The sequence below is a fragment of the Xyrauchen texanus genome, chromosome 25 (genome assembly GCF_025860055.1).
Source record: "Xyrauchen texanus isolate HMW12.3.18 chromosome 25, RBS_HiC_50CHRs, whole genome shotgun sequence".
NCBI classification, from domain to species: domain Eukaryota; kingdom Metazoa; phylum Chordata; class Actinopteri; order Cypriniformes; family Catostomidae; genus Xyrauchen; species Xyrauchen texanus.
In genome coordinates, this window is record NC_068300.1 from 10862513 (window position 1) to 10875867 (window position 13355).

The following is a 13355-nucleotide window of genomic DNA, read 5'->3' on the forward strand; positions in this document are numbered from 1 at the left end:
TAAGATTGTAAGATTGTGTTTGCTGTACACTTAATGTACAGCATTTTGGTCTACACTGATGTTTTTAAAGTGCTTTATAAATTGCCTTTCCTTTGACTTTGCCTAACAGTACATCCAGCCATTTTACAGCAATTTACAAGTGAGGAATACAATCAAAGCGATTCATATCAAAGAGAGCAAAAACAAACACCATAAAATTTAAGTTAGGGAGAGTTAGTCTGTCGGATGGCGAAACATCACCGAGAACGCTACAAAGCTCAAACAGTATGCTACTGATTTTTTGTAAATTAATATAATTTCCCCCTAGACAAAGCATGTGTTTACACATTAATAAAGCACCATAATGTTCTGAAGAAAAAACTAAACAGTTGAGGATTGATTCATTTGTTTTAATTCGTATAAACTACAATCACGCCACAATATTCATAATTAAACAACAGTAATGACACAATAACAATTTAATCATTATTCATACACTTTTTGCTTTTAGGCAAAGAAACTCCTATAGATAACACGTGTAAAAAGATTCATCTTGAAGTGAGATTAATTCACCAATCAGAGAAATTGCTGTGGCTGTTACCATGGAAATAAGCTAATTTCCCCAATTTGCATTCAAGAATCAAAATGTTTTATTTATTTTTTTGAATAAATTGCTCTTAACTTCTGTTATGTTGTGTTTTTATACCAGTCAATAGCTTTAGATTGAGTAGTTTTTTTAATGCATTTTTTTATTACAATTCAGGGGTTCTCCACAGACCCCCTGGCTGTTTGAAAAGGACCCCAGTTTGAGAAACGCTGACTTAGAAGACCTGGCTGGAGTCACTCAGAACGCCCTGGATTCGAACTCGTGACTCCAGGTGTGGTACTCGGCGTCAATACTCGCTGAGCTACCCAGGCCCCCCTAATTTAAGTAAAAGTGAAGACTAAATCTAATAATTTGATGTTAAAAACTTCTGAAAATTTTAGAGAGTGCAGCACATCAAGAAAACATGCCCTCAGTAGGGACTTCAGAAAATCACTTTAGGGGATGCATAACATTAAAGACCCCATGAATCAAAATCGAAATTGTGGCAATTTGTCCATATCTGTACTCCTAAAACCTGGTGAAATATATGTATGTGTCTGTGTGTGTGTGTGTGTGTGTGTGTGTGTGTGTGTGTGTGTGTGTGTGTGTGTGTGTGTGTGTGTGTGTGTGTGTGTGTGTGTGTGTGTATATAACATTTAGTTCCGGTCCTCGAATCTGATTGGACGAGAGATGTTCCATGAGCACTGATGGTCTGACAGCATCAGCACTCCGACGCTTCACTGTATGCATCACTCCGCTTGTGTTCGTCATCCTAAACTAAAGTGTAAGAGTAGAGCATATGTGTAGGCTATGTGTCTCTTTTTGCATCTTTTTTTTTTTTACATTACATACGCACAGCAGGTGGTGGCAAAAGATAATTTTTGTGTGCAATATGAGCCAGTTGGTGACGTGAAGTGAATCCGTTAGTCATTGTTTACGTAGAACAGCACTCCATGATCGCTCATATTACTACTAAAGCTGGAAAATAGCTTTAAACGGCTTTAAACAAACAACTTCAGCATTACGGCTCATCACAGCTGAGAGACACAACAGACTGATTGATTACAGATCTTATGGTGCTTACCTCTTAATGGAGTTTCCACATTGGATACATATTGTTTAAAATGGCAGAGGGCATTACGGTTCCTATAGGGAATGACTCTACCGCAAAATAGAGAGGAATACCCCCGCTTGGACGGCTATTTTACCACTGAGAAAGCTGATCTTCAGAAAGCTGAAAACATCTCTGCTTGGGTGTGGCGACAGGTGATCTCGATCTCTCTCTCTCACACACACACACACACACACACACACACACACACACACACACCCTTGTTTATCCAATACCTTATTCGAAACAGCACAAGCCGTGATACTATTTCTGAAGTGACATTTTTGAATTACTAACGGAGGCTTGGACACATCATTTGTTTTGAACCAGCAACGGCAGATTCTGATCGGTTGTGTAATAAAGTAGTTCCATGCACAAATGCGTTTTTATGACAGTACTCCATTTTTCCTAATTTTTTAGTATGTACTTGTTCATTGAACTGTTGCACTTAAGCAATATCACACTCGCAATCGGGCTATAGCAGTGCTGATAGCAGGGCCATATCGCACTCTTGCTTGAGTGATATAGATTAAATATATATATATATTTGGCAGATATACATGTTTACAAAATACAGTCTCTCTTTCTGTAAAAACTCTGACTAATACCATCTGCAATGAATTAGAAATAGCAAGTTTCAATTGGGCCAGGCTGTGACATAAACTAAAGGCAATAAGCTTTTTACATTAGGGATAAGTCCTTGAATTTGCCCTACTCCAACTTAATTTTTCAACATGCAATATGTCAACACAGGAAAAACAAGTTTTTAATAATGACAACCCTTTCAAAAATGTACTGTGGTGTTACAAATATTATTCAAATATTCCAGTTTGTTGGAATCCAAATATAGGACAGCTGGCAATTGCCTGTATTAATCATAATCTTGGGTCTGTGTATGTCAAAACTAATTATGGGATAGATACCGACAGTTTTTAAAAGTCAAGCTATTGAGGAAACACATTAAAAAAAGACTTATTAAAAATAAAAAAAACAAAAATGGTTACTGTAATGGCACTTACAATACAAGTGAAAGGGGCCAGTCCAATAACATTTAAATAAACACTGCTTCAAAAGTATAGCGACAAGATGTAACATTTGAAATGTTAGCATGATTTTAGTGTGCTAAAATTGCTAATAGGGTTTACACTGTTACATCATCATGGAAATGGAGTTGTACTATTGAATATAACTTTAAAATGATATAGTAAGCGATTTTATCACACTAAAATTATTTTAACATGTACAATACTGTGTAAAAGTTTTAGGCACTTGTGAAAAATGTTGCATAGTGAGGATGTCTTCAAAAATAATGGCATAAATTGTTTTAATTGATCAGTGTGGAGAGGAGGGGGGCGGGGCCGGGTCGGAATATCGCGCGCCCGGTCCCCAATCGGCCTGATGAGGCGCGCAAGGGATAAAGGCGGCCGGTGACGATGGTTCGAGAGTGAGAGAATTACGGGCATGTCCATCATGTGTGTTTATGTTTGTGCTTTTAGTTTAAGTTTCTCATTAAAATATCATTTAAATAGGCAGCGGCGTAAGCGGTGTGAGGTCTGAGCATCCTATCCATGAGTCGTTGAAACGTGGCTGGTGCCCAAAACAAACCGAAAGGAAGCGTCACAAATTGGTGTAATCCAAACGGCGTAGTGAAGGCTGTTTTCTCACGAGACATTGGTGTCAAGGGGATCTGCCAATAGCCCTTTGTTAAATCCAAGGTCGAATAAAATCGAGCAGCACCTAACCGATTGAGCAGTTCATCAACACGGGGCATTGGGTACGCGTCAAAGTTAGACACCGCGTTGACTTTTCTATAATCCACACAGAATCGTACAGACCCATCGCTCTTGGGAACAAGGACGACCGGGCTGGACCAATCACTGTGGGATTCCTCTATTACTCCCATCACAAGCATCGCATCCAATTCTTCCCAAACTATTTTCTTTTTGTGTTCGGGCAGGCGATAGAGGCGGCTACGTACTACCACTCCCGGCTCGGTCTCGATGTGGTGTTGTATGATGTTTGTACGGCCCGGTAGAGGAGAAAACACATCTGCAAATTCTTTTTGCAACTCGGAAACCTCTGCGAGCTGGCGCGGTGAGAGGTGGTCTCCACAAGTAACCGGGGGTGCAGATGGCTGTCGCCGACTTTCTCTCCAGAAATGGGGGGGGAGTGGTAGGCAGGCCGGATGGCGCCCCGGCCTGAGTCGGGCGGTGGGGGTATGTGGCAGCGGGGGCGTGGTCAAGCGCCCGTCCGGGAGAGGAAAGCGGTAAGGGTGCTTACACCTGAGCTAAATTATGCCTAACACCTGTCTCTAATTCCAGTGAGCACGAGGAGAGCGGCATAAAAGCAGACTCCGAGCCTCCAGTCAGAGAGAGAGAGCCCAAAAAGCAACCCAGTGTGCTGTATGTTTTGTTTATTGTTAAACTGTGAAAGAGAAAACGGCAATTAAAAAGTACAAACATAAACACACATGACGGACATGCCCGTAATTCTCTCTCTCTCTCGAACCATCGTCACCGGCCGCTTTATCCCTCGCACGCCTCATTAGGCCGATTGGGGACCGGGAGCGCGATATTCCAACCCGGCCCTGCCCCCCTCCGCTCCACACTCCTCCCGGCGTTATCTCAGGCCGGGGTGCCACCGGCATGACGTACACCCCCCCCATCCCTGGGGCGGGGTGTATCTTGCGTCCCGCGTGGTCATCCCCGCCTTCCTCGCCCTGGGAGGAGACAGGAGGAGAAAAAAATAAAATAAAAAAATAGGCGAGAGAAAAGGCCAACACGGTGCGAAAGGGAGAGAGAGAGGAGAGAGAGAAAAAGCTCACTCACCGGTTCTCTGATGTACCGTCGCGTGGTCCTCGAACACTCCTCCACACTCAGGCGGACGACAGCCGCTCCAACCCCAGGCGAACCGGAGTGAAACCGTCGACCCCCAGCGGGTAGAATGCGCCTCCGCTTTTCTGGCGGCAAATGGGGACACTCCTCTGCCCCTGGCAGCGGCTCTACCGCTCCGGGCGTTCGGAGAGTTTCTTCCCTCCTCCCCTTGCGTACTGCGGTTTTCCCTCGACCCCTCCGCGTCTCTGGGGACGGCAGGGCACTCCTCCGCCCCCGGCAGCGGCTCCCTCGCTCCAGGCGGTAGGGGTATCCAGTCCCCACTTGCCCCGCGGACGACGGCTGTACCCCGCATCCGGGCGGTCGGGCTACTCCGTCACCCGGCAGATGGCAGCGGTGCTCCCCTGGGTGGACGGCAGTGTCGAGGACTCTGCGACGGGCATCCCTCCTCCTTCCCGGGTTTCGGCACCAATGTAAAACGGTTAAAGGATGGGCAAGGAGGAGGCGAGAACCAGCTTGTCAACATAAATGATATTTTAATGAGAAACTTAAACCAAAAGCACAAACATAAACACACATGACGGACATGCCCGTAATTCTCTCTCTCTCGAACCATCGTCACCGGCTGCCTTTATCCCTCGCGCGACTCATCAGGCCGACTGGGGACCGGGCGCGCGATATTCCAACCCGGCCCCGCCCCCCTCCGCTCCACAATCAGTTAACGTCACACAAAGTCCAGTAAACATAAAAAAGCTAAATCAATATTTGGTGTAGAAACCTTTGCCTTTAAAACAGCATCAATTCTCCTACCTTGAACACCAAATTCCTTGACGTTCACCTGGCGGAGAACCTCACCTGGTTCCTCAACACCAGCTCTATTACCAAGAAAGCCCAGCAGCGTCTGTACTTTCTTCGAAGGCTGAGGAAAGCATATCTCCCACCCCCCATCCTCACTACATTCTATAGAGGGACTATTGAGAGCATCCTGAGCAGCTGCATCACTGCCTGGTTTGGGACTTGCACCGTTTCGGACCTCAAAGCCTTGCAGAGGATAGTGAGGACAGCTGAGAAGATCATCTGGGTCTCTCTTCCCTCCATCAAAGACATTGACAAAAACACTGCATCCACAAAGCAACCAGCATTGTGGATGACCCCACACACCCCTCACACAAACTCTTCACCCTCCTGCCGTCTGGCAAGCGGTACCGAAGCATTCGTGCCCTCACGGCCAGACTGTGTAACAGCTTCTTCCCCCAAGCCATCAGACTCCTCAATACTCAAGAGACTGGACTGACACACACACACACACACACACTTTTGCACTACTGTGTACTGGTCGGCACTGCAATGTCTCTCACTGTGCCTATTGTCCTGTTACTTTTTAGTAATTTATGTACTGTCCCGTACTTTTTGCACATGTTTGCACGTGCACTTTATATAGGTATATTATTTAGTCTGTGTAGTCTTACGTGGTTCTGTGTTTGTCCTATGTTGTTTTATGTAGCACCATGGTCCTGGAGGAACGTTTCACTGTGTACTGTACTACCTGTATATGGTTGAACGACACTAAAAACCACTTGACTTGACTTGACAAATGCTGTCGATTGATCTTAACTTGTATTGTACTGGAACATTCCTATAATTGGAAAATTATGTGCATGTAAACATGTCTCACTTTTGCACTCTCTCATTCATCTAGTCTCAATTCTTGCACTTACTATATTCACATTACTGCAGTCCTTCTTCGTAGCCTTGATGTAATCGCTCCTTCCTTTCAGGTGTTCATCGTATTCCTCTGGTGTCATGTCCCCATCCTCAATGAGAACATGTGGCAGATGAGGCTCTGCACAGAGGGAGAAATAATTATTATTACATTTACCAAAAGTGAGCACCTACCGTGAAGGAAGTACACAAATTATGGAATTATGACAGCCAAAAGGGCTGAAAGATCACACACTTACTGTCTACTGTATAGACTTTTAAAACATATTGCCTCCTTATATACCTTAAATGTAGCTTGATTGTAGTGCTTTAAATTATATGTAGTTTGGGACGCTATAGATTCAAAAGTAGCTTCCTCAAAACTGGTGTTGTGATGGGGGTGCCAATGCCACCATGCTCTCTGATGAATTCAATTGCACAATACTGGCTTTGGGTCAACTGGAGAGTGAGGCATCTATCTAGGCAGCTTATGATACTCATTTATGCCTCGCAGACACCACCAGAGGTGGTTGAGATGCATGATAGAATGGGCAGGGAAATATAAAGGGATGGGGGGCTCAGATTTTAATGGCAGAGGGCAAGTAAATAGGGCTTGCTGCCCAGGAAATTGTTTTATAGTTGTGGACCTGGGACTGATGTTTCAATAGCTTTTGATTTAATAAACCCGCTCAAATTTGAACATGGTGGATGGAGGTTTTCAGGCACTTGAAAAGATTAGTACTAGTTTGTTTGGAAAGGCTGACTCTATTGTCCAGTTTACACAGGACAGTGTGTGGCTGTTATCTTGTTTGTCTGTCCACATGGGGACCAAATATCTCCACAAAAAACATGTTTTCTGTGTATGAGCCATGGAGCTCTAAAGTTTACAATGTCAGCACAACACCAGCTCCACACACATTCAAAAGTGCTCACATTTGAAAGCGTGCAGCACACGCAAACTATATATTTATTATCGAATATATTTAAATCACAGCCTTTGCGGTTTAACCATCACACTGAATGTTAACAGGATGACATTTGTATGTCAAATGGTATTGGTTTTTGGTGTCGTAGCATTATTTCAAACACAAGTACAAGAACATGAGCGTGATATCGGAACCAATTTTGATAGCTGTATCAGTATCGGGACATTCCTAGTTACTGATGGTGTCCATGTGATGCTTGGCCAGGTATCGCAGACTGAAGGTGAACTTTTAATTTTGAAACTGGGGCTACACATGAACTCAAAAATATAATACAAGAGGAATTAAATATGCGGTTTGGGAGCATTTGGTTGACTATAGGTTACTGACAGGTGTAAAACATGCAGTCAGAATTCAACCTAAAAATGGGACAGGATGTTGCACTAGTCGACCAACAACAATCTAGTGAGTTTAATATTTTAAGCGGTGTATTGAGAGATCCAACTTTATTCATAAGCGGAATTAAATCGCTTGCTGTAAGCAAATGTTCCCGTTATTATGCATAGTCCACAGGTTTATTTGTAAGGTGTTGTGGACAGATTAAAGGCAGTGTTTTTATGGAGTCTGTTGCCAGATGTTTATGGTGGGGTTTCTGACTGACAACGGATTGCTTTAGTTAACTGTTGCAGAAGAAAAAAACTATTGTTGCCATAAACTACATGTTGAGCACCCACGATAATCTTCCTGATATGCACTTTTGAAGCATTAGTTAGTTAGTGATTTTATGCCATGCCAGCTTCCAAGGCTATTTTCATGGCGAAGAACAAGTTAGAATACATTAAAAGGTAGATTGAATAAAAAACCTAGATAAGATTTTGTTAAATAATTTTCAATAAGAAAATAATTGATTCAGTATTGACTTTGTTAAAAATCTCTTCAAAAGTGTTTGCCAAGTAAAATAATATCCTAAAATAAACAAAACCAGCAAAATCCAGTAAAATATGTTAGACCTAACCAAAGCCAGCATGTGTTGCATAATGGTGGATCTTCATCTGATATTAAAAACATATAGTGTGCACTTTTGAAGCGACTCCAAGCACTCTGGTTACGTTGAAGCGCATTATTCTGCACCGGGGATGCGCAAATCTATATTGGAGCATCTCTTATTATGTACCTGCTATTTAAAACCAATGAACTGCATTTTGTTCAGTAAATTAAACATCAAAAACTTTTCCCAAGGCATTGCTAATGCTTTCTGAGGGGTTTTGCATGGGTGTTGTGGGTGGTTGCTAGGTGGTTGCTTACTGCCCCAAGTCAAAATAGTCTCTATGATATTCTGGTCCTTAATAATGGCTAGTGTCCTCAATGCAAGTCTATGGGATTTTTTCAGCTATTTTATCACCCAACAGGTGAAAAAGTCCATTCACTTTACATGATTGGAGGTACTGTATCATTCATTTCATTGAATCATTGAAAACTTAGTGTTAGTGGTTTTTGAAAAATCCCTAACCCCAAGTATAACGATGGTAAAAGTGATGCTCATTAGACTAGTTTAAAAAGGGTAGTCAATATGAAGTTCTCATCCTAGTATACAGTAAATAAACAAACATATGTATAGAATTATCACCACTGGGGTAGATCAATATCTCCACAGGGCAGTCGTAGGTGTATTTGTCAGCCAGCGTGACCACAATGTTGGTTGCAGAGCGAGCAGAGGGGTCAGCGTCAGCCCGGATGGCGTGAGAGGGACTCTCCACACCTGCACAGAAAATTTTCAAAAGCATCTAAAATAAGCATGCACAACAGATGTAAGGCAACATGCAAGGACTAGACTGCTATGCAACCCTTAACAGGAAGATACATACTTCATACAACTGCTATGCTGAAATAACGTGTTCACTGTACAATCTAACAACTTTCTCTCTCATTTTTAAGCTCTGCAAGGGCTTTCAAATTACAGTCTGGTTGCCTTGAATTCCAATTTTACTAACCTGCCAGTAGATATGGTCCTCTGATCTCAAGCTGGAAGTTGAACTCATAGTCGATGGAATTGATGGACTCTTCCTCCAACAGAGAAGCCAAACACACACCTGAAGCTGTCTGCTCATGAGTTCCTAATGCACAATGGTGTCTATCCCTCCTGAGACAAATCAGCAACTTCATAATTTCACAGATTCATTTTCAGTTTCATAAAGTATATTTAACCAATGTGAGAGCTGATGGGTGATATGACTCAAAAAGTGATGGAAAAGACAAATCTCTGGTACCTCCTAGCAGTGCTGGGCGAAAACGCCTGCTCCTCTTTGACAGAACGTTGGACCCTCGGAGAAAAGATGGGAGGTGAGGTGATCCGAATTCCACCATTTGGAAGTGTGCTCAGCTCAGAGGAGGTGCTGACCAGTATATTGATGGTCTCCAAAGCAGGAATGACCCCCAAATTGACCACTAGCACTGTCCTCTCCTGATCTTCATCCAGAATTAGGTGTCCTGCAGCAGAATTGCAATGACTCAGCTTAAATGCAATCATCTTAAATGTATTGCAAACATGTGCAATATTTACACATGTTTGCAAGTGCTTGTTTACATACACCAACAATTAAAAGCGCAAATGGGTGAAAGAACCGTTTGTTGAGCAGTTTGTGCTCAAAACAGCAAGAGGAAGCAGCTTAATGACAGAAAATGGAATCTCCTCTTTTGAGTTGTAACTTTACACAGCATCTTTTAAAAGAGGTGAAAGATACATGACAACAGTCAAAGACGTTTGTCCAGTGCATGTTTATATACAAAAATATTTCAAAATTTGCATTTGAAAATAGTCCAGATGGGTCCCCTTTGGTGTTCAGGAATAGTTAGGCCACATTAGGCCTGTTTGTCCTGCTTTCTCTCTTGCTCTCTGTTTCGAACTGAGTGCCAGTGGGTGGGGCCAAGGGTGTGATGATATTAAGTAGGCATTGATGTTGTTGCTGTAGAGGCAGTCATGAATTAATGAGCACCCAAATGATGTAGGGAAATCACGGAGGTAGAGTATGAGGCATTTTTGCAGCTTGGTTTCAATAAATGCTTTTATTGCATCGGGCACTAAGTTTTGAATTCTGAAATTTACAGTATGTTTCTACAGTAGAATGACCTCGTATATGTCAAAATATCAAGTTCAATTTGATTGCTCATGACATGGCCACTTTAACATTATTTTAGTGTGCTAAAATCACTTACTAACCTTATTTGTGTAAAGTTATATCCAATTTTACAACTCAATGGCCATGAAGACATAACATTGTAAAGCATATAATCCCATGTAAAACTATTTAAACAACTTTACATCTTAAATTATACACTATTAATGCAAGTGCTTTTATAAAACAACAAGCTTCACATTTCTGTCTTTCAATTCTCAAAAAATGGGCCCCCTTTCAGCCACACCCTTACCTCGATATTTGCTTTTTTTTTAAAGAAAAAGAAGGGACGAGTCTAAATACATTTTTGTGATAATCAACATTATGGCACAACAGCCGTTGATTGCTCTTAACTTGCATTGAACCTGGAATATTCCTTTAACCAGATTATCTTGCAAGGATAATTTAATTTGAATGATCCTGATATCGATTATTAAAATCCCAAGATCAATCTTTTACTTTTAAAGTTTATTACAATGTTTATTATTAAGACTCTTTCATAAATAGCAATGTAACTGCATAGTTTGGGCACTGTTGTTAATCTTTTGAATTAATATTTCCGTAATCTGGGCTTTCCCATTTAGAAGTTCCCTGTATAATTTACAGCATTAACTGAGAAAGTCTTTCCTTCATATGTAAGCAAAACAACCATTATAACTGAAATATACCCAAATTAATCAGAATCTAATGAAATCGTATAGAAATTGGAATGTGCTTGAGAATCAGAATTGAATCAAATCGGGAAACAACCAGCACTAACCAACATAAACCAGTTTGGACCAGCATGGCAATTCATGCTGATCAAAACTGGTCTTTTCATCAGGGTACACACTATGAATTCATTTTTAGTTGAGAATCAAAAATGAGATATGCAGTATCTTGAATAAGCATTATAAATGAGCGTGCAATCTTACCACCTCCACTCTGAGAGGTTCCATTAGCGTTACAGCAATCAAAACAACAGTCATCGATTTTCATTTTGTCTTTGACCTGCACGGTTATTATCTGGTTGCCTATCATTGCTTCGAACCCAACCACCACACTGCATTCATCCACAGGGTATATAAAGATTCCTGCATGAGTCACAAAAAGGGGATTAGAAAAGACAAAGTGATTTATCACATTTATTGAGAAGTCATTGTTTATTACAGCATGCAGTGGCAGAAACCAATCTTTACACAAAGTGAATTTTGCACTTGACAGAAATTAAATCCTTCATTTTAGTGCTTTCTGCACTGACCACAGCAAAATCCAATCACTGTGAGTCAATATGGCACCGGAGACCACAGAGCAACAATCTGCCAGTGACATTTTCACACCTCTAACACATAGCTGATAAGGGGAGGTGAGGGGATGGAAAGCGTTTCTTCTCTCTTTAGGGCATTCTAACACCTCAACTGGGGATTTTGAGAAAGTATTACAATGATAATAAGAAGCGTTATACATTTCTTCCAAAATTACTTTTGCGGATAAGAATCACAATTTTGGTTTTCATCAAAAGCTGGATTCAATACCCTGTCTCATGTTTTATGAGACATCTGCAAAATGTTCGATCCAAGAGTATTGGGACTGCACCTCTCAGCAACATGCCTCATGATTTGAATTATCATTCTTGTCCATAGCACAGATGGTGTGGATGACTTACACGCCAAATTTTAATATTTTGTGCAAATCCCTAAACCTAAAAAGCAGCAATTCTTGCCTGTGTAAGACACCATACTTACCCTCAATAGAGTGATCCTCAATGTTTTCATAGGTCAAAGAAGCCGTCATTGCCAGGGTGTAACCCCTGACACAGGAGGCGATGTCTGAGACACTGAGAGGCAGAGCGCTGCGTTTGCTCTTGTTGATCAGGCCTGGCATGATGATGGTTGAGCCCAGAGAGAAGTAGCATGTACCTAAAAAGACTAGGTAACATTTAAACAATGCTTTAAAAAAGCCCATATCTTGCAGAATGTATATAAACCTAAAATTAAATAAATCTATAAATCCTGTTTGGATACTTACATTTATAGCTCACCTAAAAATGATTCTCACCCTCATGCCATCCCAGATGTGTATGACTTTCTGTCTTCTGCTGAACACAAACCAAGATTTTTAGTTCTGTTGGTCCTTACAATGCAAGTGTATCTTCGCAATTTAGATTCTGAAGATATGGATTTAACTAGGGATGTGCACGAGTAGATGAATATTCGAATATTCGTTCTGCAATAATTATTAGAATAGTAAAAATACTATTCGAATTTCAAAAACTTTTGCTTTGCCGGCCATATATATATATAGTGAGATGCATGTTATATCCTGAACACACAAACTAAAACTGCCTGTAATAAAATAATGCACTGGGTGGCGCTGTTGAGTGTGGACACAAGTTGATCATATTTGTTGAGCAAACGGTTCTGTCAGTACGTTCAGATGGACACCAAAAAAGTGGGTTATTGCGAGAATGTGGCTTACTGTGTGAAAGATGGGTTCCTGTTTAAATGTACTGGATAAGCAGAGTACACTTTACTCTCTTATATGTGCAGCTCGTCAGAAAGCAGCATCCCCGTAGCAACGCAATCTCTGTGGCTAGCTGAGTTAAGGGACATCCCGTCATTTAAACTGGTGTGTATAAATGAGTATAGTTTACTGAGCATGTGGATATGTTGTTTTTCTCAATAAAAACATGACATGAGATACAATATAAACATAACTATTATATGCCGAGTGTTTATATTTGTCCTGTATGTTAACTGCGTCAGTCTACTTCATTAGCAGTTTCTTTTTCTTCACTTTGTGTGAGCTTAAATGCTTTCATTCTATTCTTTTTTTGTTTTCACGCATTGGTCGTTTAAATATAAAAACTATAAATAAATAAAAAAACACTGGACATGTTATAAGCTTGTTTTGATTATAACGAGAAGCTTGTTTTTTTAATGGTGATGCAAACTTTATGACTAAATAAATAATTTTACAACATCTCTTTCTCATGAATTACCTTCATTTACATAATATAATATTCGAATATGAAAAAATGTATGAGCTTAAATATTCTAATACCAAATTATT

At 41.0% G+C, this 13355-nt stretch overlaps 1 protein-coding gene across 1 annotated transcript in view; it reads right to left on the reverse strand.

Moving 5' to 3' along the window:
* Positions 1–12167, reverse strand: part of LOC127619240 (von Willebrand factor A domain-containing protein 5B1-like) — a 59959-nt gene extending 47792 nt beyond the window's left edge. The window contains 6 exon segments of the mRNA XM_052092072.1: positions 6226–6350; positions 8759–8890; positions 9123–9271; positions 9399–9618; positions 11219–11377; positions 12029–12167. Coding sequence (XP_051948032.1) covers positions 6226–6350; positions 8759–8890; positions 9123–9271; positions 9399–9618; positions 11219–11377; positions 12029–12167 — 924 coding nt within the window.
* Between the last annotated feature and the right edge of the window lie 1188 nt (positions 12168–13355).